This window comes from Aplidium turbinatum, chromosome 3 (assembly GCF_918807975.1).
Source record: "Aplidium turbinatum chromosome 3, kaAplTurb1.1, whole genome shotgun sequence".
NCBI lineage: Eukaryota > Metazoa > Chordata > Ascidiacea > Aplousobranchia > Polyclinidae > Aplidium > Aplidium turbinatum.
In genome coordinates this window covers 6269829-6294291 of record NC_137474.1, presented here as the reverse complement: position 1 = coordinate 6294291, position 24463 = coordinate 6269829, and the positions used below count along the sequence as shown (strand labels likewise).

The 24463-nt window shown below is 38.1% G+C and overlaps 3 protein-coding genes across 4 annotated transcripts; all 3 read right to left on the bottom strand.

Moving 5' to 3' along the window:
* Positions 1 to 14919: 14919 nt before the first annotated feature.
* On the bottom strand, positions 14920 to 15562 carry LOC145765898 (uncharacterized). Its single transcript, XM_082577564.1, has 2 exons — positions 15173 to 15562; positions 14920 to 15047 (listed from the first exon to the last, which is right to left on the bottom strand). The coding sequence occupies exons 1-2, from the start codon at positions 15450 to 15452 to the stop codon at positions 14929 to 14931; spliced, it is 399 nt and encodes a 132-aa protein (XP_082433690.1). The 5' UTR covers positions 15453 to 15562; the 3' UTR covers positions 14920 to 14928.
* Positions 15563 to 15726: 164 nt separating this feature from the next.
* Positions 15727 to 18933, bottom strand: LOC145767360 (uncharacterized). 2 transcript variants are annotated; one of them, XR_014288768.1, is made up of 6 exons: positions 18814 to 18933; positions 18371 to 18541; positions 17694 to 17864; positions 17386 to 17538; positions 16577 to 17227; positions 15727 to 16115 (listed from the first exon to the last, which is right to left on the bottom strand). XR_014288768.1 is itself a non-coding variant. In XM_082579170.1 (5 exons), exons 2-5 carry the CDS (start codon positions 18408 to 18410, stop codon positions 16851 to 16853), a joined length of 741 nt encoding a protein of 246 aa, XP_082435296.1. In that variant the 5' UTR covers positions 18411 to 18541; positions 18814 to 18933; the 3' UTR covers positions 16214 to 16850. The 2 variants fall into 2 exon arrangements, 1 of the variants encoding a protein (XP_082435296.1); XM_082579170.1 differs by lacking the exon at positions 15727 to 16115 and having other exon boundaries at positions 16214 to 17227.
* A 790-nt stretch (positions 18934 to 19723) lies between these two features.
* Positions 19724 to 23179, bottom strand: LOC145766135 (uncharacterized). Its single transcript, XM_082577792.1, has 4 exons — positions 22929 to 23179; positions 22178 to 22292; positions 21467 to 21622; positions 19724 to 20137 (listed from the first exon to the last, which is right to left on the bottom strand). Exons 1-4 carry the CDS (start codon positions 23177 to 23179, stop codon positions 19724 to 19726), a joined length of 936 nt encoding a protein of 311 aa, XP_082433918.1.
* Between the last annotated feature and the right edge of the window lie 1284 nt (positions 23180 to 24463).

Below are 24463 nucleotides of genomic sequence, written 5' to 3'. Positions count from 1 at the left end.
CCCCGGCAACAGGACTTCAACAATCGGAAACTTCACTCTGTCAATCTCGGTGACCGGGCCTGCGTCAGTGATTCAAAGCCTCTACAAGTATGCGAAACTGCCAGGATTAAGCTCTGCAAGAAGCTTTCCCAGTCCGAGGATAAAGATTCAATCAATCAATCATTCCGCCGCTTTTCAGCATCCTTTTTTTCACCATTTTTGTAGTAGTTGCGTCCGTTTTGTGACATCATGTTGACCTAGACGGCGGATTCTATACTTGCACCTTGTCAAGTGTCATTCATTATACTACATGTGTGCTTCTCTCTGTTTTTGTTTTATTTTTTGCTATTTGTTTTTTGGGTTTTGTGGTCGTGCTAACTACCGTACTGCTGTATAGCCTACCGGGTGCTGGTTAAGCATCGGCCGCTTTGGTCAGTGACGTCATGAAAATGTGTGACGTCATGCAAAAAAAACGCAGCTACTTTTAAGAAGGGTGCAAAAACGCGGAATAGAAGAAAAAGCGGAATGGCTATTGATTTTTAAATATTTGTAGGGAATAGTGCCTCCAGCTTTCTCATTTCTACTTATAGTGTCTCCAGTTTTCTCATTTCTGCTTAGATCGTTGGAAAGCACGATGCTTCATCTACCCGAATGAATTAATTGCCAAGGCGATTCGATCATTGTTCATCCATGGTTCATCATAAGCCGCCCACCCGTTTGCTGTGATCGATGAACAGTGCCTCCACCAAATATGCTGTAGCTTTCTCATTTCTGCTCGGATTTTAACAATTTTCCTATCATTGGAAAGCATGATGCCTCATCTACCCGAATGGATTAATTGCCAGTCTAAAGTAGGCATTAACTTTATGCAGCGCTAACTTAAACTTTACTATTTTGTACCAATTCTTAGCAATTCAATTTTTAAAATAAAAATACCAAACCAACACAAATTAAAAGAGTATGTCTTGGTTTATTTATATGTTAACATTTACATTTATATCTAATCCACAAAACGAGCAATCGTTGTTCAAACGTAACCGCTCGACGAAGCTTTTTTCCAATGCATTTTTCAAGGCGATTCGATCGTGGTTCAGTATAAGCCGCCCACAGTTTGCTGTGATCGATGAATAGTGCCTCCACCAAATATGCTGTAGCTTTCTCATTTCTGCTCGGATTTTAACAATATTCCTATCGTTGGAAAGCATGATGCCTCACCTACCCGAATGGATTAATTGCCAATCTAAAGTAGGCATTATATTTATGCAGCTCTAACTTAAACTTTACTATTTTGTACCAATTCTCAGCAATTCAATTTTTACAATAAAAATACCAAACCAACACAAATTAAAAGAGTATGTCTTGGTTTATTCATCAAACAACTTTTACGTTTATATGTTATCTACAAAACGAGAAATCGTTGTTCAAACGTAACCGCTCGACGAAGCTTTTTTCCAATGCATTTTTCAAGTCGATTCGATCGTGGTTCAGTATAAGCCGCCCACAGTTTGCTGTGGTCGATGAATACTGTCTCCACCAAATATGCTGTAGCTTTCTCATTTCTGCTCGGATTTTAACAATATTCCTATCGTTGGATGGCATTATGCCTCACCTACCCGAATGGATTAATTGCCAGTCTAAAGTAGGCATTATATTTATGCAGCGCTAACTTAAACTTTACTATTTTGTACCAATTCTCAGCAATTCATTTTTTACAATAAAAATATCAAACCAACACAAATTAAAAGAGTATGTCTTGGTTTATTCATATGTTAACTTTTACATTTATATCTAATCCACAAAACGAACAATCGTTGTTCAAACGTAACCGCTCGACGAAGCTTTTTTCCAATGCATTTTTCAAGGCGATTCGATCGTGGTTCAATATAAGCCGCCCACAGTTTGCTGTGATCGATGAATACTGCCTCCACCAAATATGCTGTAGCTTTCTCATTTCTGCTCGGATTTTAACAATATTCCTATCGTTGGATGGCATGATGCCTCACCTACCCGAATGGATTAATAGTTTAAGTTAACGCTACATAAATATAATGCATACTTTAGATTGGCAATTAATCCATTCGTGTAGATGAAGCATAATGCTATCCAACGATAGTAAAATTGTTAGAATCCGAGCAGAAATGAGAAAGCTACAGCATACTTGGTGGAGGCAGTATTCATCGATCACAGCAAACTGTGGGCGGCTTATACTGAACCACGATCGAATCGCCTTGAAAAATGCATTGGAAAAAAGCTTCGTCGAGCGGTTACGTTTGAACAACGATTGCTCGTTTTGTGGATTAGATATAAATGTAAAAGTTAACATATGAATAAACCAAGACATACTCTTTTAATTTGTGTTGGTTTGATATTTTTATTGTAAAAAATAAATTGCTGATAATTGGTACAATAGGAATATTCAGAAATGGGCAAGATCAAGATCACCAAGAATAGGTGATCTTGAAGATCAAGATCAAGATCACCAAACTATGTGATCTTGAAGATCAAGATCGTGATCTTGAAGATCAAGATCACTTTCAAGATCACTTTTTGTGTACGGTACTTGAAAAAAAAATGAAGTTTTTGATCAGTGATGTTGCAAAAAATAATTACTATAAGCAACCTGGGTAAAGGTATATAGTTGGTATTGCTAACTTTTACTTTTAACTACTCGATCGCTGGCCTAAGAATTGTGATAAGTTAGTGACTGTTGCTATTAGGCCTATCAATTGTTGATGTAGTTTGCGTAGAATCGCAACGTCACACCTAAGGCCGAGGTTAATTACAGTAGTTCTGAAAAAGTCGCAAAATTTGCAATTAGTTTTATACGTTTTATTTAAAATAAATAAATAAAAATAAACTTTGAACTGCATCATTTTTTACCAAATTTTTGTCTGGTTCATGTGGGAGTTTTTATTCGTGTTACTAAGCAGTTTTAACTTTTACTGTATTATGTCAATGTTTATTGCACCATTTACCTATCTGGCAACCTTGATGCTGTTGTCTGCTATCAAAAAAGTTCAGAGGCCTGCGGTCAGACAAACCGCTCCATACTCAGACCCTAAACTGGCTAAACAAGTCTTGGTCTGGTTGATTTGCTGCAATAAACCACTTTACATGACCAAAGTCGGCGCCCTAGAGTCCAGATTTTTTAACGCCGCCATTCTAGAGTTTTGAAACATCTAAAATTGGGTCAAAGAAAGAAAACATTTTTTTTAAATTCACACATGGAAATTGTGAACAAAGTTAAATCATTTTTTATTATACGTCAACATAAAGTACACGGTAGTTGACTTCTTTATTACGATCAACACAGAAAACTTTTTCAATTTTGAAATGGCAACACTGACCAGATTAGACGGAGACTATCGTCTTTTGTTGGACACATATCATATTAACAGTGGCTTAATGTTAGTAGTTGCCACTAACTGCTTTGTACAGTACGAGTTCTAAAAAAATGCCTTTACTTAGGAAGTAAAATTCAATTTTAAAGTGATCTTGATCTTATTGTTCTTCAAGATCAAGATCACACAAAAAAAAGTGATCTTAGATCAAGATCAAGATCACCAAAAAAAAAGTGATCTTGAAGATCAAGATCAAGATCACGCCCATCTCTGGGAATATTGTTAAAATCCGAGCAGAAATGAGAAAGCTACAGCATATTTGGTGGAGGCAGTATTCATCGATCACAGCAAACTGTGGGCGGCTTATACTGAACCACGATCGAATCGCCTTGAAAAATGCATTGGAAAAAGCTTCGTTGAGCGGTTACGTTTGAACAACGATTGCTCGTTTTGTGGATAAGATATAAATGTAAATGTTAACATATGAATAAACCAAGACATACTCTTTTAATGTGTGTTGGTTTGGTATTTTTATTGTAAAAAATGAATTGCTGAGAATTAGTACAAAATAGTAAAGTTTAAGTTAGCGCTACATAAATATAATGCACACTTTAGATTGGCAATTAATCCATCCGGGTAGTTGAAGCATAATGCCATCCAACGATAGTAAAATTGTTAGAATCCGAGCAGAAATGAGAAAGCTACAGCATATTTGGTGGAGGCAGTATTCACTGATCACATCAAACTGTGGGCGGCATATAATGAACACTCGAAATTGATCGCTTTGTGTTTGCATTGTTTTGGTAAAAAGCTTCGTCGAGCGGTTACGTTTGAACAACGATTTCTCGTTTTGTAGATAACATATAAACGTGAAAGTTGTTAGGTGAATAAACCAAGACATACTCTTTTAATTTGTGTTGGTTTGGTATTTTTATTTTAAAAATTGAATTGCTAAGAATTGGTACAAAATAGTAAAGTTTAAGTTAGCGCTGCATAAATGTAATGCCTACTTTAGACTGGCAATTAATCCATTCGGGTAGATGAGGCATCATGCTTTCCAACGATAAGAATATTGTTAAAATCCGAGCAGAATTGAGAAAGCTACAGCATATTTGGTGGAGGCACTATCCATCGATCACAGCAAACGGGTGGCGGCTTATGATGAACAATGATCGAATCGCCTTGGCAATTAATTCATTCGGGTAGATGAAGCATCGTGCTTTCCAACGATCTAAGCAGAAATGAGAAAGCTGGAGGCACTATTCCATACAAATATTTAAAAATCAATAGCCATTCCGCTTTTTCTTCTATTCCACGTTTTTGCACCCTTCTTAAAAGTAGTTGCGTTTTTTTGCATGACGTCACACATTTTGGATGCAAATGCAACCTAGTTTGTACCCTGAACAGTTCGGACCCTCAGTTCGTACCCTGAAAAGACCGAGAGAAAAAATTAAAAAAAGCGGAAGTCGCTGATCGCAGTTTCCGCTAACCCTAACTCCAACCATAGACTAATCTATGCTCTAACCCTAACCCACGCTGATCGCAGTTTCCGCAAACATTTATTCGTAGTTTCCGCTAACCGCAGTTTGCGCTAACCTTTATCCTAATCCTAACTCTAACCATAGAGTAATCAGTTCAGTTCAGTTCAGTTCAGTTGTTTTTTTATTTCTGACCATCATATCAACACAATACACATCAACATAGCAAAGGTCAAGAAAAAGGTAGAAGCGACAAAACGCGAACTTTAAAACGTGCTTGTGATCGAAGTAAGTTATTGAGTTGAAAAAAATTTGGCACGGTCGCAACACCTTCAGAAAAATTTAAGATATAAAGGGAAAATTAAAAAAATAAAAAATAATAAAAGTAATTTGCGTTCTTCTGGTGACTATTTACTAGGTTACCTCCTGATGTTAAAGATGATAACTAGCTTTTGTATTTCCGACGTTTCGTCAGTCAGCACGACTGACTTTATCAAGGTGGCTAAAATAAAAAATGTTACAAAACAAATAAACATATAGCCTATAGGCTATAACTTTATTAGCCTACATAACTTTAGCTGATATATTGAAGATTTGTATGGACAGTTGCTATGAAGATCGGCCATGGTGCGTTATCAAGAGTGCTGATGGTCGTAAGGGGAACACGTCTTGATGCGTTTAGCTCATAGCAAAGAGCAAGGCAGGCAAAGAAAACCCCACAAAGAAATCCTACCACGGGCAAAGCCATTTCAAGCGCAACGCACCAGGCCTTGCACGACTCACAAAATAGATAGGCTATAACTTGACGACATGAAACAATGACAAAAAAAACAAACTAGCAAAAAACAACATCATCATCTTGCGGAAATTCAATTATACCCAGGGAAGTTATGTCTTAAAAATATCAAGCGTGCTTTGATAAAAGTTGCGTTGATAAAGCGATAATTTTAGACCCCAGTCAGCTAAACTCGCCACTTCCACACCGATCCAACGTTAGCTAACGTTGTATTAATGCAAAAATGACAGGCATCGCCAGCTGGGATGTAGTAGTGGTATGTCCCAGTAATATGATAAATTTGGGTTACCGTATGTTTTACACGTTAAACCATATTAAAGTGACAAAAAATATCCAATTTGGCATATTACGTTAAAAAAAAAAAAAAAAAAATAGATAAACAATCAGACAATAGCATGACGATCCAGTCCAAGATATTGAAATAAAACAACTGGCCACCGCTTCACCGAAAGATGGAGATTGGTCAAAAAGGATGGAAAAACTTCTGCAGACTCTGTAGAACTTCTGTGGACAAAAAAACACAAGAACCAGAAGGCCAGTAGGAGTACTTACAATCTTACTATTTTGCTAATAAATCTACACACATTGGCTTATCATTGCTGGGCAAAAAAAATATATATATATGTATATATATATATCTTTTAAATCAAAAATATATTTATATATATCTATATATATATATATTTTTATATATCTTTTATATATTAGTATGTTTGGTGCATGATGTAATACTTAGATGGGATTATTTCAAGGAAGATTTAGCTTGTTTATTTTTGATTTAAAGCCTTTTACAGTTTTACATTCATTTCTTATAGTAGGGGGAAGCTTGTTCCAAACTATTGGCCCCATGTACCGTATTGATTGTTTGCAAGTGTTAATTCGGCAATATATCGGAATATAAGGAGAATTACTTCTTGTTGTTAGGCTACTTGATTGTTTACACATAAGTATATCATTGAATGTTGTGGGAAGCAGCTTTTTTGAATATTTAAACATAAAAGTTGCAATCTCTGTAGTTTTCATGTGGTTAATTGATTTTAAATTATTGAGTTCCATTACACCTTTTATGCTTTCTCTGCGGTCAATGTCAAATACAGTACGAAGAAAGTTATTGCATGTACGTTGTAGCTTTTGCAATATAGTTTTGTTTTCATGACACCACGTTGAGATGCAATATAATATCTGACTCTCAACTAGAGAATGGTAAATGGAGAGAAGTGCTTGTTTGTTTAGGAAAGGCTTAATTTTTTTTGTCACGCAGAGTGTTGATCTTATTTTTTGAAGCAAGATTTCCATATGAGATTTCCATGACAAATGCTCGTTTACAATTATTCCCAGAAACTTTATTGAGGCAACTTGTTCTATGTTGCTTTTTCGAATATTCAAGGGTGGGTGGTATGATAGTGTCTTGCTTCCTTGACTTGAAAATAATATATGTTTGGTTTTGGTGACATTTAGAGACAATCGATTTGTTGATAGCCATTGATCTATGCATACAAGTTCTTGATTTGCCGTATCATATACCGTAGAAACGGTTTTATTTTTATATATAATGGTGGTGTCATCTGCAAACATAATTGCAGTTCCGTGTTGAAGGCAGTTAGGAAAGTCATTTACATAAATCAGGAATAGAAGAGGGCCTAAGATAGACCCTTGTGGGACACCCAAAGATATGTTGTTAACATTAGAAGATAGTGTGCCATTGAAGACCACTCTTTGTTTTCTATTACTCAGGTAACTCATGAACCAATCATAGGCCACGCCTCTTATTCCGAAATGATATAATTTAGCTAGCAATATTTTATGGTCAATGGTGTCAAATGCTTTAGATAAATCAAGAAAGATTCCTAATGCAGGGTGGTTGTCATTGAGTATACTAGTGATACTATCTATTAGCATTGAAGCAGCATGGCTTGTGGAATGATTTTTTCTGAAACCAAATTGATTGTTATAGAAAAATTTATGTCTAATTAAAAACGAGTATAATCTGTTGTACATGAGTCTTTCTAATATCTTTGAAAAAACAGGTAGTAGGCTGACTGGTCTGTAGTTGTTTGAATCTTTGCAGCTACCCTTTTTAAAGATAGGTATCACCTTCCCCAACTTAAATGAATTTATGAATTTTCCACTCGTTAAAGATAAGTTAAATATATGAGTTAAAGCATGCAGTATGTTGTTTGGGGTTGACTTTACAACTATGGATGGTATTTCATCGATGCCACTGCTAGTTTTTGCTGGCATTGCATGAATAATATTGCTTATTTCATTTAAAGTAGTTTGATAAATATAAATTGTCTCAGAGCATGGAGAATCAAGATATGTTGAAAATATTGTATTTGATTTGGGAATTTTTTGTTAATCTATGCTCTAACTGTAACCCTCGTTGATCGAAGTTTCCGCCAAACATTTTTCCGCAGTTACCGCTAACCTTTACCCTAACTATAGAGCAATCTATGCTCTAACTAACCCTAACCCTCGCTGATCGCAGTTTCCGCAAACATTTTTTCACGGTTTTTGCTAACTGCAGTTTCGGCTTATCCTAACCCTAATTCTAACCATCGAGTAATCTATGCTCTCTAACTCTCGCTGATCGCAGTTTCTGCAAATATTTTTTCCGCAGTTTCCGCTAACCGCGTTTTCTGTTAACCCTAACCCTCGAGTTTGTTTGTGGAAACTCCGATCAGTGACTTCGGCTTTGTGCTATTAAACTGCGATCAGCAACTTCGGATTTTTTTAATTTTTTCTCTCGATCTTTTCAGGGTACGAACTGAGGGTCCGAAGTGTTCAGGGTACGAACTAGGTTGCACCATAGATATCTTATATATAGATATGCAACTCAACAATCGTGGAATTATCGTCACGCTCGACTGACTTTATGGACACAATCAACAATCAAGGTTGCCAGCTTGGCTAGCGTATCGATGGTAGGCTATTATTGTACGGTTTGGGCTTGGCGAGTGGTGGCTTTTGAGCTCCTTTGGAATATTTTGTTTGGCGTATATTTCAAGTTTTCACAGAATAGCCTACTATGAAAAATCAAGACAATAATTTTTCTTCACGTAGGTTATGCAACTTCTGCTTCATGATCGTTGGAACTACCATTTAAGCTTATTTCCAGTAACTCATTAAAGCTTGTTGTAGGCAGTTTACAAACCTGAGATAGAGGGGCGCCGGAACGATTTTAGGGTGAAATATACGGTAGCGATAATGCTGGGCAACTCGTTCGTTTTCCCGTTATTAGCCATGAAAGTCGAAATGTGAGACAGATGAATAATTGCAATAGCTTGAACAAGAAACGAAAGGTAAATTTCCCATTCATAGCATCACAATCTGCTGCAAAGTATAAAATGTGTCCACGGGATAATTTGTGTGGGCCTACTGTAGGCTATAGGCCCTACAATTTGGCTAAAAGCGAATAGCAGAAGTTATTAGCCTATATTGCAAAATGTGCAGTAGCTTACATGACCTTAAAAGGGCACCATTGCCCCCCATCCAGAGAAAATTTGAGGGCAGGGGGCATCCTCCCCCCTGCTGAGACAGCTTCATTAGCATCACGGATCCAACCGCCAAACCAAGACAATTTTAATGTTTGGTAGGCCTACACACCATAACTGGCTACCAAATGCTATAGCATAGCTTTCGGTAGCCAGCAGTAACTTTCGTTTTGGTAACACTCAGTAGATTAATTGAATAAAACTTCAGCTTGTTCTGGAACTACAGCTCCAAAAAAGGTCTTTACCTACTTATCAATGGTTGACAGGCTTGTTGTTAGTCATTGTCGGAAATTTTCAAGCATTTTCAGGGGTTGTCAGGCATTGTAGAGTAGCTACTTTCAGGCATTGTGTAGGATTTCCAGGCATTGTCGATCATTATCAGTGTTTGACAGGTTTGTTAGGCATTATAGAACATTTTTAGGCATTGCCAAACATTTTCAGGGGTTGTCGAGGATTTTCAGGGGTTGTCAGGCATTGTAGAGTAGCTACTTTCAGGCATTGTCGGGAATTTCCAGGCATTGCCAAGGATTTCCAGGCATTGTTGATCAATATCAGTGGTTGACAGGTTTTGGTAGTCATTATGGAACATTTTCAGGCATTGTTGAACATTTTCAGGGATCGTCGAACATTTTCAGGGGTTGTCGAGCATTTTCAGGGGTTGTCAGGCATTGTAGAGTAGCTACTTTTAGGCATTGTTGGTAATTTCAAGGCATTGTCTAGAATTTAGGGGGGGGCAGAGGGTGCAGGTACTCCGGACCCCCGACTTTTAAAAGGCCCCCCTACGTGAAAAAATGTGATTTCGTGTTAGTTTTTTTCTTTTAGCTTATGTGGTTTCTGCAAAATGCTGTGCAGTGCTGGATTGATGCTACTGTAGACGTCGAGGGGGTGTTTCGCGCCGTACGGTAGGCGAATTTTTTTGCACGGGGGCCCCTGATCTAAAAGTGCCCCCAGGCCCCCCATCAGTTAAATCCGGCCCTGTGTGAAAATGAAATGCGTTTTTATCAGATTATAATCAAAATCAAAAATCGTACGGTAGTCTGAAAGTGCCGCCCGGGGAGGTCCGCCCCTCCTTCCCCCCCTAGCTACGCCACTGATTGTCGGACATCTTCAGGCATTGTCTAGGATTTCCAGGCATTGTCGAACATATTCAGTGGTAGATAGGTTTGTTAGGCATTGTCGAACGTTTTCTTGGGTTGTCGATCATTACCAGGTTTTGACAGGTTTGTCAGGCATTGTCGATACTTATGATAGCCAGATCATTTAAACGCTGTTTTGTTTGTGTATACTGTAAATACGTTTACAACCTACGCAAAATAGAAAGGGATCATTCTGCTGCGCATGCAGAGCTGGGAATAAAAATGCATGAAAATGTTCGACAATGCCTGACAAACGTGTCAAAAACCAATAATGATCGACAATGCCTAGAAATCCTAGACAATGCTAGGAAATGCCCAATGAAAATGCTAGACAACCCCTGAAAATGTTCGACAATGCCTGACAAACCCGTCAAACACTAATAATGATCAACAATGCCTGGAAATCCTAGACAATGCCTGGAAATTCTCAACAATGCCTGAAAGTAGCTACTCTACAATGCCTGACAACCCCTGAAAATGTTCGACAATCCCTGAAAATGTTCCATAATGACTACCAAACCTCTCAAACACTGATATTGATCGACAATGCCTGGAAATCCTAGACAATGCCTGGAAATTCCAAACGAATGTCTGAAAGTAGTTACTCTACAATGCCTGACAACCCCTGACAATGCTCGACAATCCCTGAAAATGTTCGACAATGCCTGAAAATGTTCCATAATGACTACCAAACCTGTCAAACACTGATATTGATCAACAATGCCTGGAAATCCTACACAATGCCTAGAAATTCCCGACAATGCCTGAAAGTAGCTACTCTATAAATACCTGACAACCCCTGAAAATGCTCGACAATCCCTGAAAATGTTCGACAATGCCTGAAAATGTTCCATAATGACTACCAAACCTGTCAAACACTGATAATGATCGACAATGCCTGGAAATCCTAGACAATGCCTGGAAATTCCCAACAATGCCTGAAAGTAGCTACTCTACAATGCCTGACAACCCCTGAAAATGCTCGACAACCCCTGAATATGTTCGATAATGCCTGAAAATGTTCGACAATGCCTCACAAACCTGTCAACCACTGATAATGATCGACAATGCCTGGAAATCCTACACAATGCCTAGAAATTCCCAACAATGCCTGAAAGTAGTTAGCCTACTCTACAATACCTGAAACCCCTGAAAATGTTCGACAACCCCTGAAAATGCTCCACAACCCCCCAAAAAGCCGACAATGCCTGACAATGCCCGACAATGCCTACAATGCCAGACAATGGGCATTTAGAGGTACCCTCTGTGACTGTGATTTGTTTTTAATCGCCAGAATCTCCATAAAGCAGTCCATGCGGAACGTGAATGTGACGTCATCACAAGCAATCCATACGTCAACTTGAAAACGAAGAAAGTTTTATTTAAACAAAAACCAAAAAAATATATTAAAAATAAAGTTGTTTTGCTGTGCCAAGTTTGAAGTCAATACATACAGCCATAGCTACGCTGTTAGCCTTCAAACATCGTTACGCACCACTGAGTTGCATATCTATATGTAAGATATCTATGGTTGCACCCACACATTTTAATGACGTCACTGACCAAGGCGGCCGATGCTTAACCAGCACCGCCTACCGTACCACATGATTTTCCATTCAGGCACGTTTTGAACCTTTCAAGGTTTAGGGCTACCATATGTCCTCTTTTAGGAGGATTTGTCTTCTTTTTTCATAAAAAATGAATTGTCCTCCGAGGACACTTAAAAATGCTCAAATGTCCTCTTTTATACATTGCTATTATTTTCAACAGGGTTTTATTTTTGGCTGTGGCTATTCTTACAACATATTGTAAAAATAGCCTCAGAGGCTATTCTTACAAGCACCACTCAAGCATTACGTTTGACATCAATATGCGCTCATGCGTGATCTGGAGCTGGTATACAAGTCGCCAACCTGGTTAAAAAGGCGATGACGTCACAGAGGAGGAATCCACCAAAAAAATGGTGTAAAAGTGGGGTGAAATCAGTCAACTATGACAAAAAAAAGCATGCAGGTGTCCGCCTTTACTTAGAAAAGAGTTAAACTTGACCAAGTTTAACTATTTATCCGAAGAATACTTCTAAAGATACCAGCATTTAATCAAGAACATATCTCTGTCGTTTCTGCTTCGATTTTTACAATTGAACCATTGCTGGAAAGCACAAGCTATCGTTTATCCAAATGAAGGTCAGCCAGACTCTAAAAGTTAAAAATATTTCCTAGGTAAAGAGTTAAACTTGACCGACTTTAACCATTTATCCCAAAAATACTTTTAAAGATACCAGCATTTAATAAACGCTAATCTAAAGAACATATCTCTGTCTATTTACAAGCAAAAGTTGAGGTTGATAGCTTTTTCACAAAGCGAGCAACCGGGCTTCAAACACAAGCAAATAACGCCCGATGACTCGTTGCATTTCCGAATCGAAGCAAGTATACAAGTCTCCCCGGTCTGCAATCATTATATGTCTTTATTAAATTAGTTGTAAGTTGCTTGTTTCTGCTTCGATTTTAACAATTGAACCGTTGCTGGAAAGCACAAGCTATCGTCTACCCAGATAAAGGTAAGCCAGACTCTAAAAGTTAAAAATATTTCTTAGGTAAAGAGTTGAACTTGACCGACTTTAACCATTTATTCCAAAAATACCTTTTAAAGATACCAGCATTTAATAAACGCTAATCTAAAGAACATATCTCTGTCTATTGACAAGTAAAAGTTGAGGTTGATAGCTTTTTCACAAAGCGAGCAACCGGGCTTCAAACACAAGCAAATAGCGCCCGATGACTCGTTGCATTTCCGAATCGAAGCAAGTAGGCTATACAAGTCTCCCCGGTCTGCGATCATTATATGTCTTTATTAAATTAGTTGTAAGTTGCTTGTTTCTGCTTCGATTTTAACAACTGAACCATTGCTGGAAAGCACAAGCTATCGTCTACCCAGATAAAGGTAAGCCAGACTCTTAAATAACCAATGCACTATGGTACTTCCACTATAATAGTGGAAGTACCATAGTGCATTGACTATTTACAAAAAGTGAATACCGCACATGTTAAACAAAATCTGTACATATTTTGAGCACAGCACAGTAATTGTTAGGCCAGATCATCACCCATGTGTCCCTCCTCTCCTTGCCTAGATGAGACCTGCCATTTGTCCTCGCAACCCTTTTTGTTTCCCGACCAAACTGAGAAGTTTAGAGTTTCGTTATTTGTTGGATGCAAATAGACGCATGCTTACATTTTTGACCACCTTAAAACACTAAACCAGTTTCTGCTCGACATAACCTACAGTGTTCAATTTTTGTCCCAGGAATCAACTTTTCAAGCAATACTTTCCCTACTTTGTGTGCACTAACATCCTAATTTATATGCCATTGTTAACAATTGCGATATTCGTGAATTCATTTGAGGCTTTGGGTACCGGAATCAATATATTTGAACTAGCAAATTCAATCCACAACACTTTCCACAAGGCTGTTACTTAACACTAAGCACGCATATGCGCTGCGATTTGTGGTCGTGTTAGAAACTGAAAAAAACCTTGGTGTGAAGATCACAGAATTGTTCAAAATGTGAGCTCAGTAGCCTATTAGGGCAAAGTGGGGCGTGTTGTAACAATTTTTACAAATCAGCATATATCTCGTTCTGTACCAATAGTATCGAGATGCTAGATAGTGCAATTGAGAGAGGTATCATTCGACTTCTTTTTGCTACAGCTAAAGTTTTTCTGGATTATTTCGTTTTTACATAAATGCATGTTTAATGCAAGTGAATGGGCTGTGACAACACGCCCCACCCCGGGGCGTGTTGTCACAGAGCATGGGGCGTGTTGTCACAAAATTTCTGCACATGCTTTATGACTAAAATATGACAGAAACCAACAAAAAATGGTTTTAATACAGGCTGAACGAATAAAAAAATATACGAAATGCAAAAAAATTTAATTTCAACATATTGGTAAAAATGTTATGCCCATTGTCAAAAACAATAAAAATGTCATCTTGAGAATTATTTGTCACTATCGAATATATGTGTGTATCATTATCTAATATTAATTTTTATTACCTAAAAAAGCGTTGTATTTTAACAAATACGCATATTACCTCGTTGTATAAGCATAAATATTTTTTTATGTTTTTTAATATTAAAAATGCACACCACGGGGCGTGTAGTCACAGCTGTGACAACACGCCCCGTGGTATGAAATCACGTGGTTTCAACAACCATGTGTACATCTCTACTTGCATGTCTTATCTGTTTGGTATGATGAAAAGAACAGGCTTAAAGCTAACGAATGGTACCTTTTCTGATCAGTTATGATCATACCTTAGTTTGCCAGACCATTTTTTAGTTTAGTTATAAAACCTGATTTTGCCCAAAATTCAATGGTACTCCTCATAATTTCTGCTGTGGTGACAAATTTATTAACCTTCACTGCTTGTACGAAAGAGAACTGAAAACTATGCCTTCCATTGAAAACTCGTGGTTATACGCTTAGGTTATCACATGGAAATCGTGCTGTGACAACACGCCCCACTTTGCTTGCAACTGCATGGTGCTATCAACGTGCAAAACAACTCGGCTCCAGGTCCCCTGCGGTCACAGACACGCATATTATCCCTGAATAGGGGGGTATCGCGTTTGCCAATCGCTCATTGTCGCCTGGTTTGATTGCAAACAAGTCTGTTCTATGTAGTTGCTTTCTTCATTGCGTCCAGTATGTCAGCACAATTGCTTTATCATCGCGAACGCCATTGTCACTTTTCCTCATCCACCTTTCCCAGGCTTGTTCGCGATGAAAGGCACAGAGTAACACGTAGCAATCTGCGGAACAAGAAGTCGTGGGCACTGAGTGGTAAAGTACAGTAGCAACTTAACAGTGACGACACAAATGCATGAGCAATGGAGACAGCACACAAGCAACGAAAATGTTAATGCAATTCACTAACTTGAAAAAACGCTTTCGATGGCCTTGATTTCCGCCTCACATTTATCGGTCATGAAAAACGAAGGGTTCCAGTTTTCTGACCACCCTTTTACAACAGAAAGTGCTTCTGCTATGTCCGAAGCTTGTTCATTTTGGATAATAAACGTAGCAACAACCTGGTAACCAACATTCGTTCTGACGCAAGGAAAAAATAGAGGAAGGGAATACTTGGACGTCTTGTAAGTTGCATCCAAGAGGCAAATGCCTTGGCCGTAATGATGCAACAATCGTATTCTCTTCATCTAAGATGAGTTACAATCAACTAAATTTTCATCTTATGATAGTAGCCTACAGAAATAATATACGGTACTGTACGTAACATTGAAAACCACCAAGCCTACTACGTGAATATGGTAAAAAATAAATTGTCTCAAAACAAACATTGGTTGTGACCCAAACCCTGCCTTTGGTTACCGCTGGACATGTCACTTGGTCCAATCAATAACACCACATAGGCGTATGGATTTGGCAAACTAGATAGAAAAAATACAAAAGAGGTCAGTGAAGTAGGCTAGGTCACTTTGAATCAACAACGCTTTTACACCTGAAAACTGCGTGTCTTTAAGAAACGAGATGAAAAGTTGATGAAACAGAACACATTTACATATGTTTATAGCATTTTTTGCAGTTAGTAAACCGTTTCCTCTTTTATGATGCCTAACCTCCACTTTGGTGAAAACACTGTGCTTTGCAGAAACCTTTTCAGAATCTTTGTCAACAAAGAAAAGGCTTATTATTGTAGTATGAATATCAACACTTATTACACTAGTGAATTACAATGACAGGATGTTAAAAATCAACATTAACATGGCACCGTATGCTCGTTTCTGAACAACAAGCTTCGTTCCTGCTTTTGCTTCGTACTCTTCAATGGATCTCATGGCATCTTCAACTGAAGCCAACCACTTCAACAATAAACAATTGATTTTTTATTGTTATAAACTTATGGATCTTCAACACCCATTTTTTGCCATAAGAAATCAAAGCATTTATGCCATAGCCTAAGATTACAGTGAAGAAATGTAAATACTACACACATGCAACAAATCTGGATTTAGCGAGTATAAGGTAGCTGATAGTTTGAAGCTCCAGTTTTTCTTCTTTCCTTCTACTATAAATAGACTATTTCACCACATTTAGGTTTGTTTTATTCTGATGACAGCTCCTGATGAGTCAGTCAAAAAAAAAAACTGCAGCTTCGAGCTACCTTTTACTTGGTATTTTCAAGTTCTGTACTACCATTTGCTATGAAAGAGTTCAACATATACTAATTGTGTGAAGTTGGAAACAGTAAAATAGTTGAATATTGGTGAACTGTTGAAGGTCTTGTTGGACCGTAGTATATTGCAGCAACTACATTACAAACCTGTACTAGTCCATGACTTTCAGCCAGCTCTCCCAAAGAATGTTAAATGTCCTAAATGAATCAGAACTTTTAATGCCAGGATTGGACTCATTAGTCATTCAAGAACACATCGTTAGCGTTTTATGTGAGGACCATTGAAGAAACGATTTTTATCAAATGTTACAAGTTTCAAGCATAACGCGTCAAGGCCAATAAGTCTTTTCGTAGGTCACGGTTTACATATCCTTGGTTTGATTGACAAACCGAGATTGCAGTATCACCTGAACATTCAATGTCACTTCTCCATAAGGTTGCATTTCCTGCAGAACCAAGACTTCGTTTTTGGCGGCATTGTTCTACCAAGACATCTCAGATGGTGCCAATCCAGACACGAGTCGCACATGATGCTGTCGCCTGCATCAAGATCTAAAAAACAGGAGGTGCACAACCAGCGGCCTTTATTTCGCAAAGTGGTCAGTAGGTTCTCCATCAACTTCCAACCGTCAAAAGAAAAATGTCTTCGCACAGAAGCAATGGCAATGTTTTCATCTAAACACTTCATTGGAATTCTTTCGGGCAATGTTTCAATTTCATTTTCTTCGATCAGTCGATCGCTGAATGGACGCAAGACCTCTTCTATTACCTCAGAATCGACAAACCAACTGAGTATTGCTGAAAAATATGACCATGGGTGACTTTGTTTGATGTAGCCTACGTACGCTTTGACGTAGCCTATCGGCTAGGCAGGCCCACAGAAGTCAAAGTGTAGTTTTTTAAACTAACGTAGGCTATAACAAAAATGAAGTCACACAAACATAAATGCAACAAACCTGCTTCTTTCTGAAAAGACGACTTCAGTCTGAATGGAATTGGTCCGCTCTTTTTTTGTCTCTTGCGTGGTAACCCAATGACTGTCAATCCAGCTCCTTTTGGCCTGCCACGTTTCATCATCTTCGGTGGAAATTTAATTGATCCTGCATCATCTGTTAATAAACACAACGAGAATCGAATATAAGCTACAACGTAGAAAACATCACTATTTCAACGTTTTTATTAAAAAATTAATAAACATAGTGCATTATGCAATGCAAGAAAAAAACAACTAATCAGAAATGAATGTTTCAGAAACAGCACATACTTGTAAAAGACTGAATAGAACTGGACGGTGTCTGCATCATAATCGCACTGGTATCAACGGTCGACAAGACGTCACCGGGTGTGTGCTGTGAACTACTACTTGAGACTGTAGGAAGTGCAATTCCAGGATCATTGCTGGAAGATGTTGCAGCAGCACTTCCAGTATCAGTGCCTGAAAAGGATCACCTCTGAGCAATGAAGAAACAATAGAAGCGTTGCACGAGTCTTTACTGGACAATTATTGGATGTGTTGCACTGTTGCAATGGGGACCAAACTGACGAGGTTACGGTCCTGGGCGGAACATAATGTCGTATAATCGTAAATACGTGCACTGGCAGTAGATATTGTGGTATACCGTATTTTGAGTTGGAAGCGAGCACTTGAGGTGTCAACAAATCTACATTAACCTTTTGAAAACAAGATTTTGTTGCAGCCAAAACATGCTTCTGGCGTGGTTACCGAATGCCAACCAATCCAGTATCTATCAAAATCTGCTAGGTGTTTCTCGATGATTATTTGCAGAATGCTGCATCACCTGTCAATAAACTCATTAGTTATCAAATAATGCAGACCGTGCTATAATCTTAAGAAACATGAAACGTAGTGTAAGCGCTGCATGCAATGCAAGAAAAAAAAGACAACTAATCAGAAATGAAGCTTTCAGAAACAGCACATACTTGTAAAAGACTGAACAGAACTGGACGGAGTCTGCATCATAATCGCACTGGTATCAACGGTCGACAAGACGTCACCGGGTGTGTGCTGTAAAGTACTGTTTGAGACCGTAGGAAATGCAATTCCAGGATCATTGCTGGAAGATGTTGCAGCAGCACTTCCAGTATCAGTGCCTGAAAAGGATCATGCAGTTGTTCACAAAAGCAGAATTACTGAGCATCTGCAACCTTGTATAATCGTAAATTAGTGCGCATGCAGTACATATTAGCCCACCTATTGGATAGCTCAACGCCATAAAAATCATTGCTCAAAAAAGAATTGACTGCAAAAGTGCAAAATCACGACGCAAGTTGCAGTAACTAACCCATATCTCTTCAGATATTTGAAAAAGTAGTCTAGTTTTTCTGATTTAGTAAATAGTGCTAGCATATAATTATAGGCCTACCTTTCTGAGTTTGACCCAAAAAGTTCACAACTTGGAATTTCTTTCCTTCCTGCAAGAACTCTGCAATTTGTCATAAACTATCCAGGTTGTATTGGAATTCATCCATTCCTTGTTCAGATATCATTAACGCAATCTTCTGGGAAATATCTTGAACCCGGCGATACTTTTGCTGTTCTGATAAAACACATCTTCTTTGAGGCTTGTTAAGAATCTCAACAGCTGGTAATGTGGATACAGGACCGTTGTCCGGTGAGTTTCTTGTCAGGCGATGGGATTTAAGAAAATATTGCATTGTCTACCGTTCTGAACAAAGATTGGGATTGTACTCTGACATATGGAGCTGCCTTCTTACTGCCAAGACATGCCTACAAGGTAGCAGCATTGATGATGTGAATCCACAAGGACATGCTGTTGTTGTGACTGCCAATTCCCCATGGACACGAGATTTTACTATGGCAGAATCATTCAAAATCTCTGACATGACAACCTTTTCCGCTAACTTGAATTGTTGTTGCACATGAATATATGCAAATGGTGTCAGTAGCTGTTGGTATTGTCTCTCCGCCACACTTGAAATTGCATCCATTGGAACCTTAAGGAAAGCATTTGACGCTTTGTGGTCACGTTCGGTGGAAAGAAATTGGATACATGCCATCAGATCTTTAAAAAACATGGTCATTCCTGAGTATCTTGTTATGACACTTTTCAAATTTCCATTGATGGATTCCAGTCGATTATTAGTTCTGTTCAAAAAATTAGCTTTCAAGTTGCTCAGTCCATCCACCCATTGATGTCGAATAGCATGCCAGTTATCGTTATAATATGTTGTGACAGCAATTGGGACTGTTTCAACGAATTGGTTATACATTAACTTATAAGCTGACTCATTTTTGGCATTTGCCAGTTTTCCTTAAATTTCAAGTGATACCTGCCTTTGGGCTGAAGAAATGCCTAATTTTTCCATGGAAACTTCTCTACGAAAAGTGCGAAGGGTATGAAAATAGCAAATTAAAATTTCTGCAGTAGGCAGCATTTTCATCATGGCATCCCGCTCTGTCATGTCTTTGTCAGCCATTACAACCTCCACTTTATCCCAAGCTGGATTGTGGAGTTTAAACTGAGTTAACAGCTTGCTGATAGTCAGTTTGTCTTCAGTGGCTACAAGCCACAGACACACAATTTCACTCTGACCTAAACCATCAACATTCAGCATAACATATAATGGCATTCTCAAGTCATTAAGTTTGTAGGTTGCATCAATCAGCAGCATTTCGGGATATGCCGCAAAGGTTTCCCGCATGTCTTTCGTTTGAAAGTATATCGCCTGCAATTGTTTGTCATCATCTGCAAACACATCTACTGCGGCACCTAAAATGAAAATAAACTGAGGATTAGTATACCCTACAAAGCAAGAATCTTGGCAATCCTGGGCCAGACTACATCAGATTTAAAAGCAAAAACATCAACTTTTAGTGAAATTTGTTTTCTATTCTATGTTATTCTAATTATTGGCCAGAGGAAGGATGTTTATGCCTTTGGTAATATTTACATCATATAATCAATGTTCCAACTGAGCGGTTGTATACCACTCTCACCCAATTCTCTAAAAGATGCCACATGGCAATGCTTAGGGTCCGTTAAAAGGATCCATTAGGAGTAAACTTTTACGTAGATTTCAAATTTAGCAATGTTTTCTATTTCTATCCACTCAATGTAGAATTGTTTCAAGATATTGAAGACCTTTGATTGAATTCCTTGATCCCGCTTTCAATCTTACAATCCCCATAGCGCCTGATGTTGCAACAAAAATTTTTGGAGCATGAGGTTGGGAAAGTAGAATGAATTCTTGTGAAGAAAATGAAGCAAAAAATACTCTCAATTGACCCTTTATAGCTCAATGTTGCAAATTTTCCACACGTTGTAGGGTTCTGTGTTGGTTATACTAGACAACGTTTTCTGAATAGAAAAACGTCTGAAAATTAGATATTTTTCTTGTGTAGCCTACTATGATGTGCGATGTGCGTACTGGTACTCCGCAGTTCGCTGCAGTAGACGAAGTCTATTGACCGGTAAACCAGGCGGTCAACACTTTAAATTGAACTAGCAATGGTGGGAATTGAACCCGCGTCATCGAAATAATTCATCTGCAGTCTAAACCATTACGGCGAGAGGTCAATCGCAAATTGCTTAATTGACATTATATCTGAAATGGTTCAAGAAGAATGCTCACACACAATATCATGTGACAATCAATCTGCAGCAGCGACCTATAGATTGCAAATACGCCTACGGTGTTGACCAATGTTACAGGCAACCTGGTAGCCTATTCTTGCATTGCTGCAGTACTACAATGATGCAAAAAAAATAGATTTATCCAAGGTCATGACCCTGACCACAGCTTGCACACACACCTCCGGCTCTAGGCCGGAGTCACATCATCTTCAGCACGGAGCCAGAATTTGACCGGAACCGGAGCTCATTCTATCATTACTTATCATACTGCACATGGAAAGTCATCTCTACTATTTAGCATGAACATATCTTGTATAACAGACAAAAAAGTTTTGTCTGTCGACTAACCTTTTTCTTTCTTCATTTCATTAATAAGTTCATCATAGGTGTTTTCATACAAAGGTCTCTGTTTTGCGGCAATATTATGCAGATCTTTAAGAATAACTGTTTTTCCTGTAGAAGCTGCAATGTGCTTTTGTACCAACTTTTTATTTGCTTTGGTGGCAAGCATTTCTCCGTTCACACTGCTTTCTGTTTCATTTAATCTTCGTTGTTTAGGCATCAAATTAAATGCATTCTGAAAAATAATTTATATGCACATAATCAAGAAAACGACATATCATTTGACACGTGTCCAACCCACAGAGATGGGCAAGATCACCAGGTTTGGTGAATCGGCGGCTTGAATATGACCAGTTTCGCAAAAACTGGTCATATTCAGCATGTGCGTAGTAATGCGCGCAAAGTGAAATGACCACTTTACCATGTCTTACGATGAAGTCAAGATCAGAAAATCTGTCTTGCAACATTTTTAACGTGTTTTAGTACAGTAGCAAACAATATTTGAAATTCAAGTGTCATAATCAAAATGCAATTGTACACGAAAAGTAATTTTTTGGATAGAGGGGGGTTTTGGACGGAAATTTCAAATTTTTTTTACTAAAGTTCTTAGAATCCTAAAACCTGGGTTAAAATTGAATTTGAAAAAAAAGCCGATTAACCCCCCCCCCCCCTAATGTTATTGCTCTTTTTTATCCTTCACATAATTTCTGATGAAAGCCTCATCATATACAGAACTAGTGTGACCATAGCTCAAAGGCTATGACTACTACAAAGGGTTATTTCCACTTACTTCATTGAAATCATGATTATGATCATTGACATTACTAATCTCAGTGATGCATAGCGCTTTTCCATCTGACGTTGCATTTACTTTGATTCCAAATGGACAACCTTTGATAAAAGTACTGAAAAACAACAAAGATGAGGTGACATACGGTAGGCCGTGTTGAATCACCCATAAGTACACTTGAATTAGCCATAACTCACGTTGAAGTAGCCTACCTGCAAGTCATGTCGAATTGCCCATAAGTTGCATTCAATTACCTATAAGCCCACCTGAATTACCCATAAGTCCGGCTGGATTACCCATAAAGTCACGTTGAATTACCACAAGTTCAGCCGAGCATTCTCATAAATCTAGTCGATTTACCCACAAGTCACGTCAAATTGCCAAAAAGCTGCGTTGAAGACCCATAAGACATGTCTTTATGGATAATTCCATGAGACTTACGGGTAATTCGACAAATTGTGCTGATGAGCAATTCGACGTAACTTATGGGGAAATTGACAAAACTAATGGGTACGGTAATTCAATGCAACTTAGGAATAATTCTGGGCATGACAATTCAATGGAAATTACAATAGACAGCATGCGGGAATGGTTCAGCAGAATATATGCATTTTGCTAAGTTCTCAGCATTCATAAGGAATGTAGGCAATTTGCACTTATGCAAAACTCAATCTATTAGCAAAACTTATGCATATAGGCTACATGAGTAGCTCAACCTATGGGCACCAAGGACAAAACCATCATTACTTACCTTTGATTTGGTCTTTTTCCTTGACTACATGATTTGGGTGTTCTTCCTCCATGCACACAAGCATACTGTATTGTACGATACTTCAACTGCTCATTCCAGGTTTTTGTGGATGTAAGTGCTAGACGTCGTTTTGCGCGTTCAATTGTTATGGAATTTCTCACATAAACATTGACAAAGTTTTCTTTTTCCCATTGCTTAATAGCCGAAGAAAGTGTCTCAAAACTGTAATATAATGCTCCCTTCGTAATCATGATGACGATGGATTCATTGACGTGTAGTTTCGATCAGCAAAATCAAGGATTCATTGACGTGTAGTTTCGATCAGCAAAATCAGCAACTACCGCGGTCCACTCTGCGATCAAGTGTGCAGCACAAGCCAATACGCATGCGCGCGAAATTACGTATGAGCGTCGTCGGATGAAACGCCTGAGCGCATTAAGGTCTTGCTCGAGAAAACAACGTCTTGCTTGAGTGGTGCTTGTAAGAATAGCTTCAGAGGCTAGTTTTACAATATGTTGTAAGAATAGCCACTTCGTTTATTTTTATGTGACGTTTGGCGAAAGCTAAATAAGGCTAAGCAACGATACCAAAAAGGAAAAGTATGTGAGCTGTGGCAGAAGTAAGCTATCCTTGTTTAACCCTTTGCTTTTCAACGTTTTTTTGGAAGTTAACTGCTCAAGGGGGGGCCGTTTTTGGATCAAATTCAATCAGCTGTTACGAGTTATCCGCTGATGCTATTTCAACAGAAGTTGCACTGGTGTGAAAGCAAATCATTTGTCTATAAGTTTGAAAAGTCATTATTTTAAAATTTTATATGTTAAACTTGATATTTCAATTTTTGCAAAGGTACCCAAAAACGACAATTTTGATTTAACTTGCCGCCTTTAATTAACCGTGCTAATCCGATTTCATGCAAACTTCTAAATAACAAAGAGCTCGATCGAACGCACGAAGTGTGTGTGCGGTGTGCCGAATCATTGCATTGATTAGAATTTACGACTTGCGAGCAAATCTTATTGTAAGCTACTCACTGATTCTAAAATAGTTACAGTCAGAGTAATATTGTTACACGAATTTGAAAAAAACAAAACTGCGTTTGTTGTCTTACATTTTTATCCTAAACTAATGCATTCCGAAACTCATGGCTAGCTTCTAGTTTTATGGAACCAAATTTCTCATAAGTAACACCTTAGCCTGCTTGAATAGCTGTTTACATCTTCGTTTGTGTATTTTAGGTCTACAATTGAGTTTGTAGTATGAATATTTTTAGTAGAGAGAAGACAATTGAACAAGTTGTTGAAATAATCTGAAATTTCTAAGTTCAAATTAGGTGCTTTTGAAATTGTGGATTTGTGTCAAGTCGCATCACAAATATCATGCAGGCCACATCATAAGTCATTTCGCTTACGGGTGTTTATAAACATGACTCATAAATTACATCCACAAAAAATACAGCATTTACATCAACAAAGCTAAGTTCGAAGCTCACTTTTTATTGAAGATTGTGTCAATCAATTTGAAAATACATTTTTAGT